Genomic DNA, 23,804 nt, shown 5'->3' on the forward strand with positions numbered 1-23,804 from the left:
CCGCGGGCAGGGACCGAACCTGCGACCTTCGAATAACGCGTTCGATGCTCTACCAACTGAGCTACCGCGGCGGCCATCCCGCCGTCCACTTTATAGGTATATATGTACATTTAAACGTGGGAGTGTAAGTCAGCGCCGCCAGTAGCCATAACGGCGAGTGTGGAACACTTTTTCGGCCTGTTGGCGCCACGTGGCACGTGAACTTTTATTACGAGCTGGCAGCTGACCAATTATCCCTCGCATACTACCTGAAAGCATCAAGTCTGCCAGAACGAGACATCATTTTAACGTATGGTGTAGTAGCGCAAATTCGACGGGGACAAAGAGGACAAGAAGCAAAACACGACACTCGCTACACTCACAACTAATTTTATTTCAGAAGCAGCACTTCATATATAACCCAAATCCCTAGCGACACAGAAATGAACTACGAACACTGAATCATTGCCAAAAACCTTTTTGCGCACACTCAAGCGATAGTACACAGCAGTTATGCTTAGACACTTTAAGATGACATAACAAATGACAGCGCTGGGTAACATCAATATAAAATACATTGGCGGGAATTCACACGTGCTTGAAACAGATTTGATACGACATGAAGGAAAGTATGACACATGCAAACACTAACTTCAATTAAAGTCCTTCGAGGAAGCTGGCTTCTCGGTTACTTAACGAAACTGATGACTGACTAATGCAGCCATCTTTTCTTTTGTTAATGTGAAAGGCTTCGACAATTTCTCTGGTTAGTTGGTTCCCATGACGGAAAACTACGGTTGTGTCACTGAACAGTGGCGAGCAGTGTCGTGTTTTGCTTCTTGTCTTCTTTGTCCCCGTCGAATTTGCGCTACTACACCATACGTTAAAATGATATCTCACCAACTAGCCCAGCTCTCAACCCTACAGAACGAGACCCTCGCTATGAATGAAGGAAAGAAGAAGAAGGGCTCATTTTTCTTTGTTATACGCAATATTAATAAGCACTAACAGACAATAATGCCAAGGAAAGTATAGGGGATGTTATTAGTAGTAAATGTAAGGTAAATGTGAAGAAAGAAAAGTGGACGATAAGATAGCTTGCCGCGGGCAGGGACCGAATCTGCAACCTTCGAGAATATCACTTCTGCTCTTCGGCAAACTTAGCCCCATATTTCCAAGCGGCAATGCAGAAAGAACCGATGCTCATGCAGCGCAAAGTTTCGTCTGCTGACACGGCGGTAGCGTTTCTTTACATTTACGCTGGTTGTCCCAGAGTTCGATTTTGCAATATTTGGGTTGTCTCGGGATTTCAATACACGTGACCACGACGTCATTTTCGGTCAGGACCGGAACTAGCTGGATGACCTTTGACTGCCAGCGAGATGCCAGGAGTTCGAAAATCGAAGAGTCCGTCTATGTTTTTTGAGAAATAAATGTTTTTTGCCCTTGCACCTCAATATGGGCTTCTCAGCCTCAATTTTTACTGGATTCGGATCGTACGTTTTCCCGGATCGTACGTTTATTTTCCGCGTTTTTTTTTTCGGAAACGTATCAACGAGGTTCTACTGTAGTATTCTATCCTTATAAGGGCTCAAATTTTTTTTGTTAGGGAATTTCGATGGAGATTCTTAGCAGAAGTCACTTGTTGTCGTCGTTGTTGTTGTTAATTAACATTGCATCGCTGATGATTCCTGGTGGCACCATGAGTATATGAACACTAGTGAGATCTATTTAATACCAGTTCTTTAAGCTCACGGAGACATTATCTTGCGGCCTGAAGAATACTATCTAACCATCTCGTGCACTGGTGACCTCAATTTCTCTTACCTTCAACTTTGGCTCGCGTTAATTTTCACTCCATTGGCAGCCCACAAGAAATGACCAAAACAATGAAAGAAAGTATAAATATATGCCATTGGAAATGCTCAGGTTACCTAGTGTGCAGAACTCACAGTAAATTTAACTATGTTCCACCTGTTACTTCGAATATTTTTGAAATACTTGCATGTCACAGCTACACACAGTTGTGTTGTTGCTATGTAAGTCATATTATCTTTGTGCTGTTTGATGTGGGAGGTTTCTCTGCAGTCAGTTGTCACATAAAGAGTAGCTGCGAGGAGTACATCTGTGCTTGTTAAAAGTGTTAATGTTTGTTCGTCTTTCATTATTATAGAACAATCTCTATGACGTGGTGGGTGCTGTTGATCTTTCGAGGAAGACTGTGCGAAGAATTCGAATGAATTTTTTTCTTGCTAGCATCTACAACCTCGTGGGCATTCCTCTTGCAGCAGGTAGGCAAATTGTGTGTGTTGTCTAGCTACATACGTACTATTGTGGTCCTCCATTTGCAACTGAATAGGATAACCATCTTTTATTTTTATTTAGTTCAAAGGTACCTAGGGCGTAGTAACCTTCATCACAATCCCTGCTATCACAACTCGAAAACCCCCTTTGTCCCTCCCCATTTTCTCTTCCCTGTCCTCATCCTTTTCCTTTCTTAAAATTAGTTTTTGAAAACTCAGACTTCATTTACCCTTCTCTCGGGGGAAAGTGTTTATGGCTAGGAAAAGAAAGGTGGTGCCATACTCTGCAGCCCTTAAGAAGGTATGGCCACAGTGCAACAGGGAATGGAGCAGGGAAATAAAAGAAAGTAAGAGAAAAGAGATAAGACAATCGAGCCAACGTGCAAAGTGGGAGTCTGCACATCTGCGACCTTTGTTGACCAAGTGATGGAGGCCGCTTCCATTGTGATGGCTACCATGGCGCAAGCCGTTAGTCTTCTTCTGCACACTGGGGTTGGCTAATGAAGTGAAAGCCCACGTAGAAGAAGAAAATGTGATTGAGCAGCTGTGATAAAAAAATTAGAAATCAGTGAATAAGGCATGTCTTTGGAGCTCACTCTTCCCCGCCCCAAATGGGGTAAAAGGAGGAGAAGATTTTGTGCTTCGCTGCACACAAGCTTATTATTTTTTTCCTCACCCATTGAGGTTGAGGCAGAGTGAGTTAAGCAACATAAAAATAATTATAAGGAAAGTTGTTGCCACCCTAATGAGGCAAGTGCCCTTGCCGATACGTTGGCTGCAGGGACATTCCTTGTTCACTGACTTCTCATTGTAGACTATGTTTGGTCTGCTGCTGAGTAAAAGAGTAACCAAAGTCACATAATGCAAGTAACTCACTGAAGGCTGCTGTTGTGAAAGATACATTCGACATCAACATGCATCGCTTGTTGTGATCATACAGCTGTTGATGAAGACACATTCTTGAAATATTAAGGATGAATGTGGTCTGAACATTTTTTGAAAACAGCACAGAAACAAACATCTGACATAATTTGGTGAAAATATATCTAATGATATCTAGAATACTCTGCATATTAAAAAATTGTTTTCTTCTCTAATAGCTGGTGTTCCTTATACAGCGCTGTGTATGCCTTCGTGAAAAGTACCATTATTTGTATATCCATTTGTAAAATTGTTCTGCATACCTTTTTCTTGCTCTCTCTCTAAGCTCGGTTTCTATTTTGTTATATTTTATATTTTCACGAGACCATGATGGTAATGGTGCTTTTATGTTCCTGAGACGCTCCTGTCACGGGCCCGATAGCAGAAACACTTGGCAAATTGGAGAATAATTTTAAATAAGCAAAAAAGCGCAACACCGAAACCGAAACCCAACCGAGCATACTGTCTTCGCGTGACGTATAAGTGGGCACAAAACCGGAAATCGTGCAAGGCATGCCGGTCCCGCCAACGCGTATAGTATGAAAGCTGCGAAAGTGGCAAAGAGCAGACGCTCAGTTGAAAGGTGACTCTGTCGGAAATCTTGTGTGTGACTGACCGTGTCACATGCACAAGCTGAGCTGTCGGAAAATGACAGCTGGGTGTGTCCAGATAAGATCGAACACGTGGTCCTGGTCACCATTCCCGATTTTGATGAAATTTACTGTAGGCCTAGGCATTACACCCAGAACAATGGTTTCGCAGTTAGTTTCGCGAAAAAAAATTTTGTTCGCCTGAAAAAAAAATATACAAATTTTGGCCGCAAAAAACGCTTTTTCGCCAATTTCGCCAAGTCGAAGCGGCACTCATGTAATCTGAGTGCCCGCAGCATCGAGCGGCCGCTGCTGCGGGTTTGTCAAGCGGCTGATCGCAAGACAAAGCTTGCTGAACCATGACACCTGGCTGCGCATTTGTTGGTGTGGAGCTGCTGATTTGTGATTATGTCATGTACAAGTATTTTTAACAACTTATATCCGAGTTTCAGCACATAACGAACGACGCGGCCGCTAGGCTGGCATGGTCACATTTGACGCACTATAACTTGTTAGCAACCAAAATAATGCAACGTTTTTTTCTGCAGAATGGTAGATGACGTCCTTGACTTCAATCGGAGAGATTTAAAAAAAAATTAAAAATGGCCTTTTTGAGAAAATCATTTTCAAAGTTCGGCGTTTTTGGTAAATCACTTACGTTTCAGCCCACTTATCGAGTAAAACGGAGCGCGATAAAACCGCGCAAATTATTTTAAAAGAGAGCGAAAGTATCAAAGTTAATATGTACCGATTTTTATTATCCTCACTTTAACTTGCTTGTAGCAATAAATTCCTGAAATAAAGGTATTTTGTGCAATTTGCCAAGTTTGTGATTTTTTTCTTCAAAAAGTGCTTGGACAAGCAAGGAAAATAATAGACTCATAAGATTCTATTTCACTTGTTCTTTAAGGCGAATAAATATTGTGACGAAGAAGTGCACCGTTTTTTCCCTAGGTGCGCTCAAAATTCAGAAACGGCGAAATTGGCGAAAAAGCGTTTTTTGCAGCCGAAATCTGTATATTTTTTTTTCAGGCGAACAAAATTTTTTTTTCGCAAAACTAACTGCGAAACCATTGTTATGGGTGTAATGCCTATACCTACAGTAAATTTCATCAAAATCGGGAATGGTGACCAGGACCTCGTGTTCGATCTTATCTGGACACACCCAGCTGCGATTCCGACGCATTTGGAGGCCAACTATAATGACCATTCCTCTTCGATGAAGTGGAACACACCTGTTTAACTCTTTGCTTGCCTGGTTGCGCATTCCACCGCCAGATGGCACCACCTGTCCAGGCAGCTCAAGTTTGTGGGGCCGTGATCGGGTAAAATGCTATCGCTGAGAAGTTCGCGGACTAACTAAAGCTTCTTAATATTACTATGGGAAGAGTGCATAAGTTTGGCAATAGCGGCGTTCAACATCGCGTTGCTACGGCCGAAGGAACTTAACATAAGCCAAGTATGAGCCACCTTTCGCACCATTAGGTTACGTTGTTTCGCACGATACGCAGCTCACCGCATACCGATAGGCCCGGAGTGTTTCCGTGGTCTTCACGCATGTGCATTCTTTAGCCGGTACGGTATTACCGTACTTTCCGTGCGGTAAACCGGCATTGCTAGCTAAAACACTCTAATATAGAGACGCAGGGTAATCGTTAGGTGCGAGTGTTTCGTGACTGCCAACGGGGAATCGTGTGCAGCCCACAACGCGACACCACTTGTCACCCATCGCACGCATTACGACAAGGAACTGAAATTCACACGCCCAGCCAACGAAGCGCTCGCCAAACACTCGCGATTGTTGCCTTGTGGATAGCAGACGCTCTAGGGGCCCCTCGGGTCCGTCACTTCAGCTTAACAAAAATGACGTCACGCACACAATGTTGCCAATAATTCTGGGAATCGAGGTGGGGAGAGTCGGGGCAATCAATAAAATTCATTTGCAATGAATCTGCGTATGTCTCCAGCTTGTAGTTTGGCATAAATAACGGGAACGTGAAAAGGAACGTACCCAGCGAATTTTATTGAGATCCATGGACCTCGAAAAATCGCCGGAGTTGGCATAAACCAGGGAAAGCATCGCTGTGAGCTTTTGTCTTCACAGCAGTTAAACTAACGCATTTTAAATCCTTGAAGGGGTCATGAACCACTCCTCAGGCTTGGTGAGAAAACACATTCTGTGGAAAGCAGACACTGCTATGAACAACTCAGCCAAATCTTGTAGTTGTGTGTGGCAAGGAGTGCATGGCAAGGAGAGTTTAGAAGCAGAGTGCAAAGTTACCATTTTCTCAAGTACACTCTTCAAACAGGCCCATCCTCATTGTCTTTGGTGTGTGGGGCGCCTGCTGTTTGACGTTGAACAACAGATAGCATGCTATTGGCCAATAGCCAACATAAATTAAGGGCAGTTTTTGGATCATATGCACTTCTTGCCACAGGGTGCTGCCACGTGCCGGCACCGTGCTCCGTAGTGTGTTAACATTACACAGTAGCCACACTTGCACACGAGAATCACAGCAGCAGAGAGTGATTGCATTTCATCATGCACGCTCAAGGTCATAATGTGTGCTCACGTAACTTCTTTCCCTGTTGCCCTCCCCCCTGTGTAGCTTCCAGCATGCACATCAGGACGAGAGAAGAGAGAAAGTGCTTAAAGCGTGCAACAGATCCCGGCAGCTCTGCTTCTTCTTGACGGATTCAAGAAATTTTTGTGGAAATCGATTTGTGAGGCAATAAGCCCCGATACTGACGTCATTCGATGATTACTTGGAAAAATGGTTTAGGGCCCCTTTTAATTGCCCAAAACCACCCAGAGGTCAGAATTTAGCTGTGGTGTTGCAGTTGTGCACGACTCTACAACGAATGTGTAGCCGTGAGACTTTTTCAAAACGGTGCTGTAATAGCGGAGCTACATGCGTTTGATTATCCAAAAGAGGCCCTCGCTTGTTTCACTCTTACCTTCGCTATGTGCTGTTCGGCGGCTCGTCTCTCCACCTGGCCCAGTGCAAGGAGGAAGAGCGGCAAGCGTGCATACTTGCGTGCAGATAAACAGGTTCTTTTTGTGGATGACATGAGCAGACGACAATGGTGATCAGGGACGTTGCTGATGGGAGGAGGGGGGTTCAAACCCCCACTGAAAATTTTCAAATTTGCTTGCGTATATATACACGCACGAACATACATAAAGTATTGTTCAACCCCCCCCCCCCCTCGAAAAACATTTCCGGCTACGCCCCTGATCTTGATGGCATGGCGAACACTGAGGGGCTGAGGATTGCCGAAAGGCCCGGAGTGGAGAAGGGATTGTTTCTTGAATTTCTGAGGTGCCCACGGCTCCTAGCACTGCCGCATTTGGCATTATTGATCGTGATGGTATTCTGAACTCAATGCGCGCGTTTACTTGAAATGATAAAAATTATCGGAGGTGGTTTGGGGCCCTTTAAATATAAGCAACTGAATGGTGTATGTACTATAAAATTGTGCTATATTTTATTTATTGTATTTTGTCTTTAAAGATGTGTCTTTTTTTTTCCTCACAAGGCATCTTCATGCCTTTTGGTGTCGCCTTGTTGCCATGGATGGGAGCAGCTGCTATGGCCCTATCCTCTGTTTCAGTCGTCACATCATCATTGCTCCTGTACCTGTAAGCACAAACTCTTTACATGTTCTTGCTCTTCGCATAGAGCACTGATTGTGCATTGTAACGTGTAAACACATGTAAAAGATGCACCTTTATTTAGGGTCAAATAAACTCATTAACACTCAAGTTTTCTCTTGAAGCCTCTTATTAATGCAGAAAGCAGCTTAACAGTGGGCTTAAGGAAGGTTCCCTTTACTATGAAAGCCTTGGCTCTCCTAAGTAATCCATGTGTGCAACACCTGTTTCTTGGAGTTATTTTTTATCATGTCATGTACTGGGCATTTCAGCTAACTTGCATTAAAGGGGTCATGAAGCACCCCTTGGGCTGATTGAAAAAACACATCCTGCGGAAAGCTGACACGGCTATGAACTGCTCTGCCAAATATTACAGTCGTGCGCGCCGCGTAATGGCCACAAGCGGAGCGCGAAGTTGCCGTTTCCCCAGGCACCCTCTTTTCAAACAGAGGCCGGTTCTCACTCTCGTCGGTGGGCGGGGCGTCTGTCCGCTGTACGTAGCAAGAGACATAGCATGCTTATTGGCCAATAGCCGACGTAAATCGAGAGCGGCGTTCGGATCAGATGCGCTTCTTGCCGCGGGGTGCCGCCACGTGCCGGCGCCGCACTCCTCAGTACACGGTAGCCGCACTCGCGCAAGCGAATCACAGCGGGAGAGCGATCGCGTTTCATGACGCGCGCTGGCGTAACTTCTTTCCCCCATGCCATCCCTCCCTGTCTAGCTTCCAGTGCGCTCGTCGGCACGAGAAAAGAGAGAAAGCGCTGGGAGCGTGCGCCAAACCCCCGTAACTCCGCTGATTCTTGACGGATTCGAGAAATTTTTGCGGCAATCGATTCGGGAGGCAGTACACTCCGATACTGAGGCCATTAGATCATTACTTAGAAAAGTGGTTCATGACCCCTTTAAAAATTAAGAGAAAACAAAAAAAAAAAAACACCGAGAGTTCTAGACAAACTGTGCAAGCTGCATATTAGCAGTAGTTGTTTGTATTTACAACAGGTATTTATTTCATCACTGAGCAATAATTGTTTTAATTTGTCAGATATTTAGTTATTGCTTGAATTCCTAAATGCCAGTTATAAAGTTGTAGGCTGCCTCTATAATCTGGGAACCAAGCATTTATTTCGGGCTGAAATATACATGTATGAAAAAACAAAAAGTGTGCAAAATATGCGGAGTATGGAATAAGTGCACGCTTGCACACTACTATTCAAGCGCTTCCAAGCAAACTTTGATGAATAGAGGGCTACATTTGTTATCACTGCATCGTACAGGGCTTCACCATGTAGGATGGGTTGACAGTCTGTGACCTACTGTAACCGGTGGTGATATCAGTGTCAGTATCTGCTGACACATCAAAGTTGTCTCATGTGGCACTCAGTGTAGCTTTAACCATTGACAGGCCAAGCAGAATAATTTAGTCGATAACACTCTGTACTGGTCGTATAGTTGCTCCAAAATGCGCAATAATTGATTGATAATTGATCTTACCTTGTGAAGGTGAGAAGAGTTCATCAATTCATAGTCGTAAATGCGCCACCACAGTTTCCCTGCTTAAAAATTGCACTTTGCCTGTACGTCAAGGAATGTCAAACCATGGCATTGTTGATGGTGTCATCACTTTTGTAAAATGCATCACAGCAGTACCAACATGAGCAAAGAAAGCTGCCATGTTTGCTTTGGTGGGTGGAACGGATGAGGCCATAGAGGTTGAAAGCGGTGCTGCCATTAACACTTGTTGCATTTGTACTCAAAACACGAACTTCATCAGAATAGTTCTCTTCAGTAGTAAAAAGAATGAGTAGAAAGTTTATGCAGCTTGTGCTTCTAGTACTGTAACTGAGACCTCATTGAATTACAAATATGAAGTGTATTGCGGGGAATTGTTAGGTGGCCTGAGGCCACGGAAATAAAGAAATTTTGGGCTGTCTGCAGGAAAACGAAAAGCAGTAAGTTAGTTTTATCTTCTGTAGTAATATATAAATAAACAAGCTTCCATGCATGCATATATCAGTTTTGTTAAACATGGTGGAACTTCTCCAACTTAGAGACTTAAATATTTGCGTTTGAAAATTTGTGACTGGTAACTGCTCCAAAATGTTGATTTACTGCTCAGAAAAGTGAGGTTTTAGCCGCTCCAGAAGTTTCACTAAAATGGCTTCGATCAATCACATCACTGTAGGCCGAAACTCCTGATGATAGCATCCGCAGCACACGACACACTATTCCTCCACCACTGTGCCCAGAAGGTTCCACCTACTTCCCTTATCATGGATGGATGTCCTCGCTAAGTGGACCTACAGTTAACTGAAATATGTCATGAAATTAAGGTGGAAATCAAGAGAATGGGCTATATAGTTATCCAACTGACGAAGGTGTTTTTGCTATTGTCCTGAAAGTGCTGGAAATGAAAAAAATGTGCAGCATATTTAGCAAACTGAGCATTATGTTATCTCTATTGCAATTTTAAGTTGGCATAGGAAGTCATGTATTATTGTGGGCCATGAAATGCTACCGTGAAACAATAACTTTGTACCAGATATGCTCTAAGTGTAGGATGCATCATGCTGAAGTGAAATCAAGCAAAAAAATAAAAAATCAGCAGGAGTGTCCTAAAATTTGCACTTGAAGTTAGATACATATTGTGTGTTCAGCTGGGACGGTGGAGTGCAGTTGTGTACCATTGTTTTAAAGGGTTTGCTATTATTTGAAAGGGTGTTCATGTTTGAAGTGTCCTGTTTTTTACAGTATTATTGTGCATCTTTGTGTTACATATTTTGCTCATTCAGTTTTATTTTTTTTAGGGATTTGGGATTAGCACCTACTTTTGGTTAACATTTAGTAGTAGGGCTTTGCTTTGGCAGTGCGAAAAGTGCATTTGAGTTGTGTGCTACTATACATAATAGAAATATATGCCACTTTTATAAACTTTTGTGTTTTTTAAAAAGATTGTGTTCCTAGCTTTTGACATGTAGATGCTTCTTAGTGTATCCTCTGTACACTGTTCCTCTTTATGTATGTTATGTGTAGGTATCAAAAGCCTGTTATGGCCAAATCATGTTGCCCAAGTGAGCGAAAAGGATCACAAGAAAAAGACATGGAGCTTGGTGAACACACTTCACATGAAAGTGTGGCCAAAATCGCCAATGTCCAAGGATCACCTCTGAGAGACTCAATTTTGCCAGAAGTCTGCATTCAGCAAGAACTTGAAGTATTATGCACTGATAATGTGCAGCAGTTACTTTGAATCGTGCCAGGCAATCTTTTCCTGTTTTTTTTTTCTTCCCTTTTCCACTCTTGCCCATCGTGTAAACAGCAGCACTTGCTGTATTTCAAAGAATTTGTACATACAGAATGTACGCAGTTGTTTTTCCTGGTTTTACTATAGGTGTGCATCAACATTCCAGTTCATTGTGTTTTGATACCAAAGTGCCAGTTTCGAAAGTACTGATCTTGGAGAAAACATGCTAGCTGGCAAAGCTGCAGTTGTAATATACAGGGTACTAGAAAGAAGTGTATTATGCTTCCTGTATTTCATGCAGGGTTTTTTGATTACTCGAGCTTACCTGCTGTTGTTGCGTGACCAACTAGAAATGACCACTTTTAGCTATTCTTGGTTACAACCTAATAAAAAAAATGTCAGCTCCACCCACAGCCATTGTTGTCCCTCCCACAGAGAATTTGCATAAATGCTGCATCCAATAGCACTTACTCATTTTCGTGACATCAAGCACTTCTTGAGTGTGCAGGCGGTTGGCTTTCCAATACAGACGCACATTTGTGCCGCTGGTATTATATAGGAAACTTTAACGTCCTAGTGAAACCTTTCAGGGACTCTGACATCATTTCTCATCTAAACTTGATGTTTTAGGTAGTAACGATGAACCTTAAACCCTTAATATGCGCAGTGTTTACATTAGCCGAGAAAAAGTACTTACGGTCCGAGTGGAAACCAGCAAGCATGACTGCCATTCGCAAGTGAAGGGCAGGCACGCCGCGGTTTTGTACGTGGATCTGTCATTTTTTCTTTGGTTGTAACCGAGTATAGTTAATTTGAAAACTTATGGCATCACAGTTTGTTTACCTATACTAGGTGCCATATTTTTCCTATTGCTCTGGCTTGACTGTGTGCTGCCAAAGTAGGTTCTCAGTGTGTAGGTAGCTGTCTTTTTGCATCAAATCTTGAAGCAAGAACTATATGAAAAATGTTGGCTGTACTTATCTCTAGTAGTGGTTTCATCATTGAGAGGCTTGACAGATTGGGATTTGAGCAAGAAGCGACTTACTGAAAAAGGAAGCGCTTGTGTTTAGCCGTTCCAAGTTTAACGTCTGTCCCATGACTTGGTGCAGTAGAAACTGCAGTGTTCTTTTATCAAGTTGCCAAAATAAGTGTTCAAAGAAAAGGAATTTATGATGGCAGTTTTAACGGAGCAAATTGGGCATATACTGTATATGTGCAGCAGAAGTTTTGTCCTACATCCTCGGTTTTAAAAATCTACATAATGTGTTGATAGAGGAGAGCTCTCAAGTTGCATTTGGGTCACATCTTTTCTTGGATACTGTGTTTTGTGTCACTTTTATTGAAAATGTATGCACATGGCTCTAATGGATTTATTCTTCAAAAGCTCAGGTGCATAAGATTAAGATGTCATTTTGTTACATGTAAATGCTTGCTGCTACAGTCTGTTCAGTTTACTAAATTCAGAGAACAGAAAGGACTGTTGCATGTTGATCCCGTTAATTGAAAATTAATGGAAGAAATGTCTTTACCATCTCATATGGGCATTCTTGAGCAGCTGATTTATTCTTCACTAATTGTTATAGGGAAATAAATGTTTTTTTTTTATCTGAAAGCCATGTATTGTGATTTGTGTGTACTGCTTTCAAAGCAGTTTTAGCCTGATTGAAGTGAGCGGACTTGCTTTTTGATCATTGTGTGGCTCTGATTCACAGCTCCTTCTGAAGATAAAATTTAATAAAAAATGGCGTGGCTGAACACGGTTAAACCAAACTTGTCGAGCGATAGCAGCAACTACAGTCTGTCCACATTTTTCTTTGTATTGCTGACGTGGGAGTAACGTGACAGAAGTTGAGGTCTCGAAGTGCGTGCGCCGGCTCGCGGCTCTCGCTGAATGATAGAAAGCAGTCGGCGTACATCCCGGGGGGTCAGGGGGGGTCCTGACCCCCCTTTGTGTTTAGACTGGGGGGGACCCCTATGCCAATGGTCCCCCCCTGAGATTTGCATTCGGACATTCTTCCATCTTGACTTGCTTGCTGAAGTTTATGTTCACACGTGCCATTCAAAATCGCCTCAGAGTTCCAGCTCTCAGATACACGAAAGAAATAAGCACAATTCAACAACTTACGATAATATTTTTACGACATCTTCCCTGCGATGTTCAAAGTCTGCAACCACATCCATAGCGCCAATCACGAAAGCCGCTGCCATGCAGCGGCCGTTTATCCACGTGGTGACGTATCATTGCGCCTTCTAACTCGCTGAGAGCAACGAGATTCGTGAAGACATTTATTCAGCACCGAGTCTGGGGCGAGAGAAATTGAGTAAGAGAAATTCGGCCTTTGCCTTGCAAATATCGCCCACAAATGAGTCATCTTTTCACACCAACTGAAACTGCACGCATTTTTCAGTACCCTTGTTCATTCCGTCGCCCCCATATGTATACTTCCGGAGCCCCTGGCTGCGCGCGCGCTTTTTGACGAACTTCTGGGCCCGATCCACCCGATCGTTCAAACTACAGTGTTCTAGAAGTGTTCGCAGGCGTCACCTTAGAGTCACTTAGAGTCAGAGGTAGCATATGCAGTAACTCTACGTCACCTGAAACTTTCCGGCGGGTTGCAGGACGCGGCTAGCTCGCGTTGCTGTTTTGCGCGCAAGAAAAGTCTGAATTATGGTGCGCCAACACACGAAACTTCTTTTCATGCAAATTTCTGTGAGTTGTGAAATAAAGTGCTGTCGTTGTGACCGATTTACAGAGGGTGGGCGATATTTTAAGCGGCTATGATGAATATGAATGCTCCTGCGTGTGGGGCGTTCAAGTTCTTTTTTTTTGTACTGCTGGTCGATACGATTTTCAATGCCCTTTCGCCACTGTAGCGATCCTAGCGACTGCACTCCCGCCTTTCGAGCCCCACTATGCAGGATATAAGCAATGCCTCATTTTTTATTTATTTGCTTTCGCATGAGCTGGTCTCTGCGACTAACCTACTTAATGCTGTTTTTTTTTTTTTTCGCGAATCAATAATCGGCGGAATCACTTGGCTTTGTATTAATGTATCCGCCACAGTAATCTTAAATTTTTTTTTATTTGCAGACATAGATCATACAAGGTTACGAAAACTGGTTGGACTCGTAGGCGATATATATTGGTACGTGCGGGTCCAATGAAAAAAAAATACCTATACATAGGTATTGTGAGATACATAACAAGTAACATACATTACGTGCGTACATTTTTATTACACCGCAGAATTGCACCACCAAAATAACACTCGACAGCGTCACGCGCTGACAAACAAATTTTATTTACACGAAACCCTGCCTATGTATGCGCAAATGCTGGCCATATCACAATATGGATTAACAATGCATGCATGGTCACTCGTGATAAAACAATAAACTGCCGATGACAACCGTCGATCTAACTGGAGCATCTCAAAGGAGCCCAATCCCCGTGGGCCTCCCCCGCTACTTCAATCATCCCCCCTAAATCTCTTTTTTTATTGTACATCGATCTCTATCCAGCCCGTTTCATCTGGCAGTAGTTCTGTGCTTAGGACTTAGAGCGAAACAAGCAGCCAGAATTCTTTATCATTTTTTAGAAGTACCCCTGACCGCTTTACCAAAGCACGAGTAAGGTTTTGCTGTCACCGCCCTCGTATTTTCTTGCTTTTATTGTTATCGCACTTGACTTTAAGCGGTCACTTTTAGCTTCGTTGGGTCAGCTGTTTTTTGTTGTCGAACGCTGCACCAGAAATTTCTCTGCAACGTACGCTGCATGCTCTATGTGCACGACCGCCGGAGACTGTAAAAGCGCCTCCCTCCCGTCCAGATGCAGCGACGGGCCGTTCTTTGAGACAGTTGCAGTGTACGGATACCCAGGTGAAAATGTGTAACTGGGAATCAACTGGTTTCAGCTGGTGTTTACTGGATCAAATGGTCCCAGTTGCGGGCCAACTGGCCCCCAGTTGGAACCAACTGGTCCCAGTGATTTCCAGTTGCAAACTGGTCCAGTTAGCAACTGGTTCCAGTTACAACTCAACTGGTTCCAGTTGATTCCAATTGCAACTGGTCCCAGTTACAACTCAACTGGCCCACCAACGGGAACCATGACCAGTTGAACTGGAGGCAGCTGGTCCCAGTTGGAAACCATATCCAGTTATATTGGAAGCAAATGGTCCAATTGTACGCTAACTCGAAGTGCGACCAGTTACTCTGGTTGTACGATTCTTCACAGTGTAACGAAAAAAAAAAATTGACACTCGAATGTACGACGTAGCAAGCTGGACTTGAGCGAATGGGTTTTATCCAAGAGTTTTTGTGTCATACTCACAGAAGGGTACCTGATCACGGCCTAGTATTGTAAGGGCGTTAGAACACCGCTGATAGGACGATGAGATAATAAGAAAATAGTGTCTCAGGTTTGCGAATGAATTATCTTTCTTGTTTAGACATCATCCTCCTCTTCGCGTTGTTTTAAAACCCCATATGTATTTTTTTAATCGTATATTATCGTCCGATTATCCGTTGCGCAAATGCGCAACACAGCTAGTGCACTCAAACGTACAGGGTCGACCACATCTAAGCTGAACACCTCATTAGTATTCAACCGGTAAAACTAGAACGTTCTTATACTTCACGAGTGCAATAGCCCGTTATATATAGAACGTCTAATCATGGTGTCGACACAACACAGTACATGATTTATCCGATTATGTATTAAACACACAGCTTTAATGAGGTCTTGAATACTAATGAGGTGTTCAGCTTAAATGTGGACGACTCTGTACGCTTGCTTTAGCATCACTACTGCTGTCATCAGCTGTTGTCAATCTTTTTACGTCCATCGCGGATACCCGCAGGCGAAGCGGGCCCGATTGACGTCGGGGTGTTAATACTGCCGTTGTCTGACTGAGAGCATGCCTGCTCGATTGGCTTGTGTGCAGCACAGCGATTACTTCCGTACGTACGACAAAGAAAAATCGAGCAGAGCCGAGCGCTACCACTTGCGAGACTGCCGCCGACATGCTGCTACGATGCTGCCGACACAAACGCACGCTAAACCTCCTTGGCTACGCCACGCCACACTCTCTTCTCTCTCTCCAACTGCCTCGACAGGTGCTTTTATGTTCCTGAGACGCTCCTGTTACGGGCCGATAGCAGAAATACTCGGCAAATTGGAGAATAATTTTAAATAAGCAAAAAAGCGCAACACCGAAACCGAAACCCAACCGAGTGTTACTGTCTACGTATGACGTAGACGTTGTTACGAACGAACCGGAAGTCGTGCAAGGCATGCCGGTCACGCCGGCGCGGAGTATGAAAACTGTGACAAACCGGGACGACCAGCGAAGCGCCGGCCAAACCAACGCTGTCTGTCGCCTTGTGCACAGCAGACGCTCGCTGTAGCGGCCTAAGCGCCGAAGTTAGCGGTGCCCTCGGCTGCGTCACTTCCGCCGCCTTGCCAACACTGACGTCACAGACGCAATGTTGCCAATAATTGTGGGAAGCCAGGAGGGCGTTTGCAGACAATCTTTAAAATTCATTTGCAAACAATCTGCGCATGTCTCAAGCCTGTAATTTGGCATAAATGACGGAAACGTGCAAAGGAACATACCCAGCGAATTTCACTGAGATCCATCGACCTCGAAAAATCGCCGGAGTTGGCCTTTAAGCAGCCGTTAAAACGTGCGCGTTTCACGAAAAGCCAGACGTGCCATAGCCATGGCAACCAGCGGCGTCGCAGCTGCTAGAACTCCTGATGTAACCTCGTGACGTCATGCCAAGCCGCGCATGGGGAGTAGCGACAACCACGCAGCGGCCGCGGCGGCTGCATTTTCGATGAAGGCGAAAATGTTTGAGGCCCGTGTACTTAGATTTAGGTGCACGTTAAGGAACCCCGGGGGGGTCGAAATTTCCGGAGCCCTCCACTACGGCGTGCCTCATAATCATATCGTGGCTATGGGACGTTAAACCCCAGATATTAGACAGATTTAGTTGGGCGTCCGCAACAACGTACGGACGCAGCCTGCCAGCCATTTCCTATGGCAGCCTGAGTCCGTACGTTGTTGCGGACGCTCAACTAAATCTGGCCATTAATAGTATTACAACCACGCAGCCGCTTTCGCTGAGCCACGCCCAGCGACGAAGACATCTAACGCAACTGAGTTCCGCCGTACTTCCGCCGCTCGATCAGATACAGCCACGGGGCCGCAAGGAAAGTACAGTAGAGCGTGATTCGAAGGTTATCGGGCGACCGTCGACCAAGAACTACAACAGAGCGAAGGCCCAGAATCCTATTTCCAGGAGAGGGAGGTATATGGCAAGCTTCACGCACTCTTTTGCGGTTCTTTAAGTTTGCGATCACTCCCGCCTGATGAAGGCGCGTTTTCATTTCTTCTTTATTTTATGACGACGCGATATATTTTGTGCAACTTAGCAAGTCATTCAAATGACACAGTGCTAAGCACCAGCTTAACCATATTTCCCAACAAGTTATGAAACAAAGTAATGAAACAAAGATTACACATAAAATAAACTGAAAAGAATTATTTCATGCCAATTTCGCACTTGTTAATGGAAGAAAGAAGCTCGATAATAAAGGCAGAAAATTTAGAAACATAGCCATACTAGTTTCGTACACCACATGTGTACGAGGGCTAGCTCATAGCGGCCGAGTGGCGGAAGTGTTCTGTGGTGGTGGTCCGTGGAAGCGGTGCTTAGTTGTGCTGTTTTTTCAAAAGGAACGTGCAGTCATGGCGTGCGTAATTTAGATTTTCTCGAATTAGTGTCCGACAGTTTCATCTCTGGAAGTCTTTGTGGGTGAACGCCGGACAAGTGTTTTTTCCTGTGAACACGGATATGTGGATCCATTGTGTGCGGAATCCTGTGCAAGCCTGCGCCTTGTCGGCGATGCAGCCGTTTGAAGGTAACTATATATCACTTATGCTTCGAGTGCTAGTTGTTCAATATCCTAGAGAACATCTTGATATAATGCAATGCAAAGTGTTTTGAGTGTTCAGACGATGGAACGCCGCATTGTAAACAAGTTCTTCCGGCACTGCTCTGTAATATGTTTGCTTAGGGGTTTGTGCGGAGTGCTTGCTAATTTTCTGCAATTTGTTTTGGAGCATCACAGAAAACGAGTGCCGTGCAATAGTATTTTGAACGGCATGCTAAATAACTATAAAGTATACTCGTGCAAATTTGTAGCTCCGTCCGCGACTTTAAAGAAAGCGCAAAGGGGCCCGTATTTTGCACTGCAAATGGATATTCCCGAACCTGTTGCATCTGTAGGGTACATACATTCGAGTGGAAACAAAGATGCTTTCGATCGCCTTACTGCCCGTAGTTCTTATGTTCTTGGCGCTTAGGTAAGCGACTTAAAAAAAAATCGGATTACATTCGTCATGATCTCAGAAATAGTGTTCGTAGTGTGAATTTTTAGAAGGCTGGTCTGCTGTGTATAATAAATTGATATGGCTATTCTGAGACATGCATGTAACATATGTTACCTCTTATTTTTCAGCAACGCTCTCCCATTGGTCACGGGTACGTCTCACGGAAAAAATTCAGGATTGCCGCCAAACACTAAAAAAATTGATTGCTGTGTAATGTTAGTAAAATAAACATTTGATGGAGTATCCAAGGTTGTTTTTTTTTTTATCTTGCACTGGAGCCCCAGGACACATCACGTTTCATTGTTAATGGGACCAGCTTCAGACAGTAGTTCCTAATGGGACACCATTTGCAACGGGCAACTGGCTCTTCTTCAGATCTCAGTAAGAGCCACTGGCCCCCGCTGGGACCCACTGCCAACTGCAAATAACTGGGACCAGATCAAGTGGTTTATGGCAGGATTCCCAGTGGGGACCAGTTGTCAGTGGGTGCCAACTGGGACCAGGTCAGTGGTTTATGGTCAAATTCCCAGTTGGGACCAGTTGCCAGTGGGTCCCAGTTGGAAATTCGGTCCCAGTGGGTCCCAACTGGGAATTTGACCCTAAACCAGTTGAACTGGTCCCAGTTGGGGCTAGTTGTTACCAGTTGCAATATTTTCACCTGGGTAGACACAGATGCCGCTCCTTCAGAAAAACAAGCATACATAAGTGCAGCAAAGCTGCTCGCGTGGTGCCGACAAAGGTCCTTCAAGCGAATGAATGGCGGGAACATGCGCTGCAGGGCATGCACGAATGGAAACAGTAGCTTCTACTACTTGGGTCAGCTTTAAAAAGAATAAAATGCTCAACCGCCTTCTCCCTCCGTTGTTTTTTTTTTTTGTGTGTGTGATCTCTTGTTGTGTCATTGTGGTGGCCCTCTCCCGCCTCCAACCCCGCGTTTGTTGATACCCACCCCCCCCCCCGGAATTACAGCGTAACCAGCGTAACCCCGACCAAGAGGACGCGCTTCACACCCCGCAAGAGAAGTTTTCAGGAGAAACTGGCGGCAAGACCCCTGGCGGGCGCCCAAGCAATCGACGCGGAGAGGGCCGTGGAGGCGCGGCGCAGAGATACGGCAGTGAGCCCACTGCCCAATTCTAGTACACTGTAGTTCAACGAAGACGCCTGTCCTCCGGTTTCACTTTGTGGCGGAAAAGCAGGGAGGCAAAACTTTCTTTAGTAGGTTGGACGACGACAGAGAATCAACACGTCCGCTTGGTTGAACGCATCACGAAGACTGCTTTGTTTGTTCACTATTTACAGTGCTCTCGTAGGGAGGCAAAATGAAAAGGAAAATAGAAATACAGAAACACAAGCACAGTCAAAAGATTTTCTCTGCACCCCGCACGTGCAACAAACTTGAAGAACAGAGGGAGAAAACGCTTTCCCTGTGTTGGGTGACGCTCCCTGTGGCTTTCAGTGTTCTTTCGCGGGGTGGGCGCGTGGGTCGTAAAACGACGAATGTCAAGGACGTTTCTCCGCTCTTCCTGTACTCATCGTCGCCTTCAACCTCCTTGGTTGCAACCCCGAAAATGCGTCCCCCGGGTTGCCCCTCTTCCTCCTTTTCGCCGCGGGGTTTTCCAATTAAAGCTGCTTCGAAGTGGGGGTTGCTTCCCAATATTCGACAAATACGACATCACTTGTCAGTCGTACGGCAGTTTCAGCCTGCACGCGTCCACAGAAGTGCTGCCAGCACTGCAACCGGCCGCGCAACCTTCTTGGCGTAGTGTGCTTGTGACTTTCAACTGGACTGGGAAGATGCCGCACAAGCGGCAGAGTTCGCTGAGCTCGTTCTTTCTGCCGAACTCCAAGCGACCTTCTTCGGAAGACAATGTCACCAAAAACACTGATGAGGTGAGCCTTTTATGTAATTGATCAGTGATTATAATTTTGTTTTGTCGGGTACCCTTAGTGCAACATACAAGGATTTTTATTCTGATTAAAAAAGGGGGAAGTGACAGTTACTTGAATGCCGCCTTGAAAGCCCAAAATGGCTTGCAGTCATTAGACAGGTGGACAACTACCACGTACGTTAAACAACTAACAGAAATCTGCTAGATAACTTTTAAATCAATGGTTTCGTGAACTACGTTGCAACTAGCTTCAATGGAGCTATTATTAGGACTACCCTAATTCATACAATTCGCTAAAAAGCAAGGAATGTTTTGGTGGTTTCCAGGATCACGCACCGAAGGAATTAATGCCATTTAGAAGAGTGATTTAGGACGCTTCGGCCAACTCTTCATTACCTTATAATAATAACAGAGAGACGAACTAGTGAGCCGCAAGCGGAGTTTGTGGTGTCTTGACTTCTCTCTTGTTTCCGTGCTTGCACGCCCAGTCATTTTAGCATGAATCGTCATCGCCTTGGAGTTGATAGAAGCGCACGCACAGCAGTGACATGTTATCAAGGCATTGAGTCCAGTGACGAGCTACATGAAAACTCTTCTACGCACCATCTACATGGCTTTCCTACCGCGGTTCTTGAATCACGCGAAGGAACCTCGAAACTTTGTAATGTTCAACCTCCCAGCTTTCCTGCAATATGCCAGCAGGCGAAAGTTTCCCCACGCGCGATCTCCAGGCTGGTGGCTAACTTTCGGACAGTCTGTTTATTCATGAACAAAGTGTTTACAATCAACGAACACGTAGCCGTGAGAATTTTTCGAAACGCTGCTGTAATAGCTGAGTTACACGTGTTTGATGATACAAAAAAGGCCCTCGCTCGTTTCTCTCTTTCCTTCGTTCATCAGCTCGTCTCTCCTCTCAACACCTTCTCGACTGCTATGGAAAGAGAGGTCGCGCAGCTACGTGTAGCCGCGAAAGGGCGCGGCGCCGAGTCCACACGCCACGAGCTGACGCGTTGTAACGCGTACGGGGGGTTAGGGCTTTAGAAACCATGCACCCTCGCAATGTGAAGGCTCAGAGTTGTGTATTTGCGAAGAAAAAAATATTAAAAAGCGCATACTTCAATCTCCCGTATATTAATGACACAAAACATCCCATGATGACATGATGCCCTCTTCGTGTTTATTCGGACATCAAGCAGGAAGTGATGTAACACAGAGCGAACCGTCCAAGGGCGTCGCCCCATGGCTCCTTCAATCAACCGCTCCCGCGGTGAGAAAGCAAGGAGAAGGCTTTATGTGTATACCGGGCTCTAATTTTGTTATGCAAACATAAGCTGCGCAACGAGTTCTTGATATCTGTAAAATATTTTGTGTATGCACCTGATGAAAGGGACATGAAAGTGACTTCGGTCACCTCTAACTTTCTTTGTCATATGCTCTTTCGGAGAGAACGAGGCGAGGGGGAATAGTGTGGGGTCGAGTGTGAAACACTCTTTTTTTCTGCCTTCTTGGCGTCACGTAGCACGTGATCTATATACGAGCAGGCAGCTGACCAATAATCCCAACACTCCTAAGTTTCCTGAAGTTTCAATCCACATATATACCCTGTAAAGTGGACGGGGAGATGACCGCCGCCATAGCTCAGTGGTAGTGCATCGGACGCGTTATTCGAAGGTCGCAGGTTCGGTCCCTGCCGGCGGCAAGTTATCTTTTCGTCCACTTTACTTTCTTCACATTTATATTCTAATTACTACAAATAACACCCCCTATACTTTCCTTGGCATTGCTGTGTGTTAGTTTTCATTAATACCAATGTTTCGCCATACTAGTGAAGATGTCGCGAGGTGCTGTCAACTCAGATGAGCATTCACGCTTGCTTCAAAATCAAATTAAGATAACTGAAAGCTAACGTCCGCCAGTTATAAACGGCCAGAAGTACCCTTGCACGCATACAGACAATCAAACAATACAAACTTCTCGAGGTTTCAATTTTGGTGTCAGTGTTCCTTTAACGTTTGTTTCATATCCAGTGTGTAGATTCATCGAATACTCATCGGCTGTTTGGAACTGTGTTGTAGAAACTAGTTCAGAACGTTGTATGACTCATTCGTCGCGCAGTGCAGATCGTCAAGAGCATTGCAATAACGCGATATATGAATATTTGTGTGTTTTCTTTTTGTTTTATTGTAAAGTTTTCATTTTGGTGTAAAATAAAATGCACATTTCCAATAATCAAGATGGCTGCCATGCAAAGTCCGGGACCCCCCCTGTTGTTTTGCTGGATTTACGCCACTGATAGAAAGGGATGCACGGGAGAGGAGAATAAACAAACGCCGCGCATGTTAGTTGCTATGACAACGCATGTGAGAGGAGAAAGAGGAGGAAATTGGCGTTGGCTTAGCTTCAAGGCCGAACGCATGCTCAACACTCTAAGAAAAATCGAGTATTTGGGGAGTATTTCTGCCACACAACAATAATCGTCATCTGGCTTGCTCGCGTTTCCTTTCTTGAAAACCCAGCTCTCGTCACTTTCCTGTCAAGAATGCTATGTCACGCTGATAACGCGCGTGCCGTTCGTGACCGGAAAGTGCCGCGACCGCTGTGATAACGCGAGGAAAGTACGCGAGGTGGATGACGATTGTTGTTGTGTGGCAGAAACACTCCCAAAATACTCGATTTTGTCTTAGAGTGAAGACCGTTTCTAGGGTTTGTACCGGGGGGAGTAGAGGTATCGCTCTAATAAATAAACAGTGCCAATAGGAAACCTGCTTGGCAGTATCAGAGGTTGGCTAGTACTGGGTTCTGCTGTTTTTGAATAAGCCTTTCTGCACAGAGAGGTTTGCCAACTGTCAATAGTATCACCAACAGAGTGGTGTAAAGTTCTTCTGTAGAAAAATTCAATCAATTTGGTCAAGCTGTATTTATCATTTTGAAAGGCATGCTTATGGAACTTTAAAGAGAACCTTAAATGGTTTTTGCAATTTTGTTGGTGTCTAGGCTACAGCATCATCAAATCGTTCGCACCATAATTTAAGCGACACACCTTGTATCAAGGCAGCTACGGGTAATTATATATGTCCATTCCTCTCAGCACTTGCTGGCGACGGTAGTGCGCGTGCTTGATGGAGACGAAGCGCATCACGGAGTGGTTGAGATCCGCTCCGCCAGTTGCCGCGACACGACCAGCCATACTGGAGCATGATGGTAAGTTGGGCCAGATAGTTGACGTTCATGTTGGAAAGTTTGGTTGAAGTGCACCGGAAAAACACAGACGAGAAGAAGCAGAAAGGACAGCGCTTACTCTCGCAACTGAGGTTCCTCGCGCATGCGTAACAGAGCAGGGCACAACAAAAAGGCACTCGTATCGGGATTACAAGAATTTTGTGCATTCCATGTCATGTATTAGTTATTGCAAGCACTACGTATCTAGATACGCGTATTCCTTATCGTGCAGCACAATTGTGGCTTGACTAACACAGTCATGTCCCCTCTTCCGGATGTGGTATGTTTCTACTATCTCGCGAGTAAGCTGGTCCTCATGTCGAAAAATGATCAAAACCGGGTAACATCCGCAGTTTTTACAGTGATCTGCAAGATGAGTGTTGCTTGACGCCTTAATACATGCGTGGTGTTCTCTAAGCCGATCATTTACACATATTCCAGATTGTCCGATGTAGACTTTACCACAAGAAAAATGGATCATGTAGACCACCCCCTTTGCGCATTTTACAAACATGTTTCGGTGTTTCACGGAGCAAACTTGTGAATCTTCGTGCTTATTACCGCGCGGACACAGGCCCTCCAGTTTGTTTTTTGCTGAAAACTTCACGT

General features: G+C 44.7%; 1 protein-coding gene across 1 annotated transcript in view; it reads left to right on the top strand.

Moving 5' to 3' along the window:
* Positions 1–12,294, top strand: part of LOC119401886 (copper-transporting ATPase 2) — a gene marked incomplete in the record, with an annotated part of 81,706 nt that extends 69,412 nt beyond the window's left edge. Inside the window, 3 exon segments of the mRNA XM_037668896.2 lie at positions 2,153–2,270; positions 7,334–7,436; positions 10,480–12,294. Coding sequence (XP_037524824.1) covers positions 2,153–2,270; positions 7,334–7,436; positions 10,480–10,696 — 438 coding nt within the window.
* Between the last annotated feature and the right edge of the window lie 11,510 nt (positions 12,295–23,804).

This window comes from Rhipicephalus sanguineus, chromosome 1 (genome assembly GCF_013339695.2).
Source record: "Rhipicephalus sanguineus isolate Rsan-2018 chromosome 1, BIME_Rsan_1.4, whole genome shotgun sequence".
Taxonomy (NCBI): Eukaryota; Metazoa; Arthropoda; class Arachnida; order Ixodida; family Ixodidae; genus Rhipicephalus; species Rhipicephalus sanguineus.